General features: G+C 37.0%; 1 protein-coding gene across 2 annotated transcripts; it reads right to left on the bottom strand.

The window, feature by feature from the left end:
* Positions 1–909: 909 nt before the first annotated feature.
* LOC127787088 (protein RGF1 INDUCIBLE TRANSCRIPTION FACTOR 1-like) lies at positions 910–2,980 on the bottom strand. 2 transcript variants are annotated; one of them, XM_052314946.1, is made up of 5 exons: positions 2,523–2,980; positions 2,236–2,412; positions 2,081–2,155; positions 1,855–1,995; positions 910–1,643 (listed from the first exon to the last, which is right to left on the bottom strand). In XM_052314946.1, exons 1-5 carry the CDS (start codon positions 2,523–2,525, stop codon positions 1,287–1,289), a joined length of 753 nt encoding a protein of 250 aa, XP_052170906.1. In that variant the 5' UTR covers positions 2,526–2,980; the 3' UTR covers positions 910–1,286. The 2 variants fall into 2 exon arrangements, with proteins under 2 accessions (XP_052170906.1, XP_052170905.1); XM_052314945.1 differs by lacking the exon at positions 2,523–2,980 and having other exon boundaries at positions 2,236–2,516.
* Positions 2,981–4,824: the final 1,844 nt, after the last annotated feature.

Here is a 4,824-nt window from a genome sequence, read left to right as displayed (position 1 = left end):
ATACATAATAAAACACGATATCATAAATACACGTATGCACCTTGAATCAAAAGAGCGAGAGATACAATTTATTCTTTAATTTAAATCACAAATGAAATAATAATTTATGGTATTGCCAAGAAAAAGAAGAGGAATTTCTGAAAATGGCAAGGGCAAAAACGAGAGAAGTAAAAAGTAGAGGAGGGAGGAGGAGGAGGAACGTAGTTGCCATGTAAATGTAACGTAGTCGGATTTGGGATCCAACTGTCAATCTGCGGAAAGTGGGGTCCCAATTGGTAAATGCATAGATTTGAGGGTCCCACTGGCAATCCCACATCCACACACACACACAGCTAAGTGAGCATTGAGAGAGGAGGAGGAGGAGGAGGAGGGCCTTTTTTTTCCTGGCAACCCTGATGCTGGGCTTTGCCACAGCTGTCCAGACATGACAAGCCATGCCCCCCTTTGCCTCCAATCCCAAACCAGCAGCATCCAACATCCCTTCCTCCCTTTCCTATTTTTCCCCCCCAAACCCCAATGAACCCCACGGCCCCACCTCTCCTCTCATGCATCCACCGCCCTTTCCGAGGGTTTTATTTATATTTTTAAAATTATTTAAATAAATTTATTTTAAATATTATAAATAATAAAAATAATTTATATATTTTTAAAATTTTAATAAATAATCTAATAAAAATCTTAAAATATGATAATTTTATATCTTAATTTAAAAAATATTCAAACTTTATATTAATATAAATTTATCTCACTCGTTTTAACTTGAACGTGAGATCTTCTTATACACATTATTAACATTTAAATGTATTACTAAACTAATTACTTATTGTACCCAGAACTAGATTTCTAATTTCTCAAGTAAAATCAAATTTATTATTTTTCAAATTAAGGATTAGTTAGATGGAAGGAGAGTAAATAATTAAACAAGCTCCTACAAGAGAAAAAGAAAATACAAACAAACTTCAGTCAAAGACAAAGTCATTAAGAACAAACATAAAATAAAACAGAAGAAGAATATGAGAAATTGACCATATTTTTAACCCTTTAATTTAATTGGATGCCTCTCATTAATTTTAAAATTTACATAATTAATTTTTAAATTTATCAAAATTAATCACAACATATCTAAAAGGGTGTTGTGATTAATTTTAAAAAAATTTAAAAATAATTAAGCAAATTTAAAATTTAAGAGGCACCGCTCACCACCACCAGCGTTAAAAGGGTTAAACTTGAGAGGTTCTACCGTCAATTTAACAAAGAAAAATTCCATGCACATCCCTCCCTAGGATTTAATACAACGGCGACCGGTGAGGAACTCTCTTCCGGCGGTTAACGCCGTCGGGACATTCAGGCGCCGGCGCACATATCACCCGGTGCCGAGACCGAGAACCAGAAATGGCGCTGCGTTTTCTCCTCACGAACTCGGTGGTCGCAGTGCAGGCGAGCGTACTCCTACTGCAATTCAGTCCACCAACATTGCTCGAGCTTGATCCAGACGACGTTTGAATGGAAACCGCCAGCTCAAGCACCGATTCCGGCGTCATTTGGCCGCCGTCTAGCTCCAAACAGCTCTCGAACCTCAGCCCCTTCGCATCGGAGTTGCAGAGATGTCCTTTGCCGCTCGCCGCCGTCCGATGAACCTGAAACTGCCGGAAACGGTGAACAAAGAGGAAACTGTCAGCATCAAATCTCGCACATCACATACAAAAATCAAAAGAAAATAAAAACACTACACTAGAAAACTATTTCCAGGACAAAATTGAAATCATCCTAGTTCTCTGCAAACTTTGATTATCGAGTCGAGAGCCTAACAGAAACTCATATGAAGAAAATGAAAATGGAGGAAAACTGGCTAACCTTGCAAGAGATTGAGCAGAAAAGGTAAGGCTCTTGCAGGTTCCGGTCACAAACGGAGCAAATGTTGCCGGAGACTTTGAATTGGCGTGTCATTGGCCGTTGATTCAAGAACACCACTTTTGCACTGTTTGTTGTGTACGGCTGCGAAAGAACAGAGGAACAGAGTGTGAAACAGAGAACTCTCCATACCCAAATTCAACACTAATTAATTAACTGAAAAACTCACTTGAACGAACGAGCAATCCATCAGTTTCTGGGCTTCATTCAAGCGTATGACATCTTGGTAAACGTACCTTCTAATCTGAAACCCACCAAATTGAAGAACTTTAGTCACAGATTGATCGAAATTTACAAAAAAGTTGGAAGACTTGATTGCAAAACCTGCAAGAGACGGTGAGTTCTGTGGGGAAGAAGGCAATGGGAGCAGAGACTGATGCAGCAATCCAAACAAAAGGTGTTCTTTTCACATTTCTTCTCGGACAGATGAACCGAGCAGGGGATGAAGAATTTCTCGCCCAGTAAAGCTTGAAGCCACTGAGGAATCGGAGTTAAACCCACCTGAAAACCAGAAAAAATAAACCCAGAAAAAACTGAATCAATTTCCATGGAAGGTGACTTGAGAGCAAGAAATAGAAAAAAAAGAAAAAGAAAGAGAGCCCATGATTCACCATTATTTTGGGATGGTAGAGAGAAAGAATGGGACTGGTAGTAGGTTCTGTAAGACCATGACCATCAAGTAGGGACCCGGAGAAAGAAAAAAGGAAGGAAACGCCGCTCTGTGCAGAGCTGAGGACACTGCAGGATACTGTTGCAAACGAAGACAAAAGTGTTTTGAGTTTTGGGCGTAAATTTAATTAAGATGAAAAATGAAGACTTTTGGAGGATTTTTATACAAGAAAAGAAAATCTTGATAGCCCGATCTGGTTTGTAACCTAAGGAGGCAATAGGGTCATGGGTCAGAGGGGGCATCACATTAATCAATCAGGAGGAGAAGGATGTTTTACGGCTGCTTTGTCTGGGGGGCTGATGGTTAATCCTCTCCAAAATGACAAGGCGAAGGGGCGCCATTAAAGGCGGTGACTTTTTATTTTTTTGGGTTCTTTTTTCTGCCCTTCTCTTTTGTGCCCTGTTTTGGGTTTGAGAAAAAGTGGGTTCTGTACAGAGAATGAGTTGGCTTTGAATGCAGGAGAGGGACGCCAGATCTGCTTCTTCATAATTCATATCTACTGATGAACATCGGCCACCATGTCCCCACTTAATTTTTATATATATATATAATAAAGTTTTTTTTTAAATATAAACTATTTTTTTCATTTTCAATATATATATATATATTTATATATTTTTTTTTTGTGGGGGTGGGGGGCGGCTGTGTTGAAAGAAAGTGTATTGATGTTTGAAAATGGGAGGCAGGCTGGAGATTTTAGCAACGAAAATGACAATTTTGTGGTCTAAACGGAGAGATGTTCCATCGCACCCGAACCGTCACCCGCACCCACACACTATCCAATTGCAGGGCTGATGTGAAATTACGTAAACACCCTTGAACTAACTACCCCTCTTCCTCTTCCCTTCCCACTTAATTTACTACCCCTTTTACTCCATGGTATGGTACTAGTAAAATTATTATGGTGTAGCTACTGTTGTGTAAGTAGCATTCGTTCAATAATTATAGTACTATTATTATGATCCTGATGTTATCAATTGCTAACTCAATTTTCTTACAGGTTTTGGAAAAGTGACAGAAGAAATGCCAAAATTGATGATGGTTTTGGTGTGGTCATGTGATGTCTGGTAGGGGACTGACTCTGCCCAAATTTTGTAAAAACCTGGCTGCTTCATATATATGTGGTCCACTGCACGTGCCCAGAGCATGTAAGCTTGGGAACTACCATACCTTGAGAATGGGAATAACCTGATTATTCACACCAAACCCTTCTTTAACACGTACGTACATTGAATTCTCCAGCCAAAATTCTTAGGCTGTGTTTGGGAGTGAGGCCTAATGGTGGTGTCGGATCGGGGAAAGGTAGATTAAGTCTATCAAATTTTTAGACATGTATATGGACTTAGCTTTTACAGTATTATTTTAAAAAAGTATTTGGAATTGGGAGTGATATATATATATATATATTTTTGTTAAGATACCATCACGAGCGTCTCCTATTATTCGGCTCCATGATTTCAGCAAAAGATGTCAATTAGGGAACTTAATAACCAATTTCGATCCATGGCCTCATTCCGTTAACGTGAGGGCGATCTGACATTTTTTTCAATTTTCAAGAATGCTCCTAATTGTTAAGCTTTCTTTCTTGATCAAGACTAGAACACAAAATCTGAAGGTGCCATGAGTTGAGTTACAATGTTAATTAATTAAAAATAACATATAAATATATAAATAGTTATGAACAAACACACAATTTATAATAAAAGGGTAAAAATTGAAATATAATATTTTACTTGACCAAAATCATCTCAAACTCGTCAAATTCATGAGGCTGAGTTTAACTACTAAACTCATATCAACGTGATTGAGTTAATAGAATTGTAATGTTACCAAATACAGCTTAGAATGTTTGGAACAAAAATAAAAGGGTAAATTATAGAATAACCGCCTTTGAGATTTGCTCTAATTATAAATATTTTTAACGTTTTGAAAATAACAAAGACTACCTCTATTGTTTAAAAAGCAATACAAATTAACTATTATACCCTTGGATCTCTCATCTCTTATATATTATCAGTATTCCTTTCTCTTCTTACTTCTTTTTTTAATATATATATATATATATACCTTTTATTTAACAAAAATATATTGATAATCTAAATGTTTCTCACTAATTCATTTTTCTCTTTTCTCTCACATCTCTCCTCATTTTCTATTTTTTTTCTCTTATGTCTTTTTCACTTTGAATGTTATTAACAACAATGACCGTCGTCAATAATAGATTTATTTCAATAGAGTCCATC

The sequence above is a fragment of the Diospyros lotus genome, chromosome 12, assembly GCF_014633365.1.
Source record: "Diospyros lotus cultivar Yz01 chromosome 12, ASM1463336v1, whole genome shotgun sequence".
In the NCBI taxonomy this organism is placed as follows: domain Eukaryota; kingdom Viridiplantae; phylum Streptophyta; class Magnoliopsida; order Ericales; family Ebenaceae; genus Diospyros; species Diospyros lotus.
This window is presented reverse-complemented; position numbering and strand designations above follow the sequence as displayed.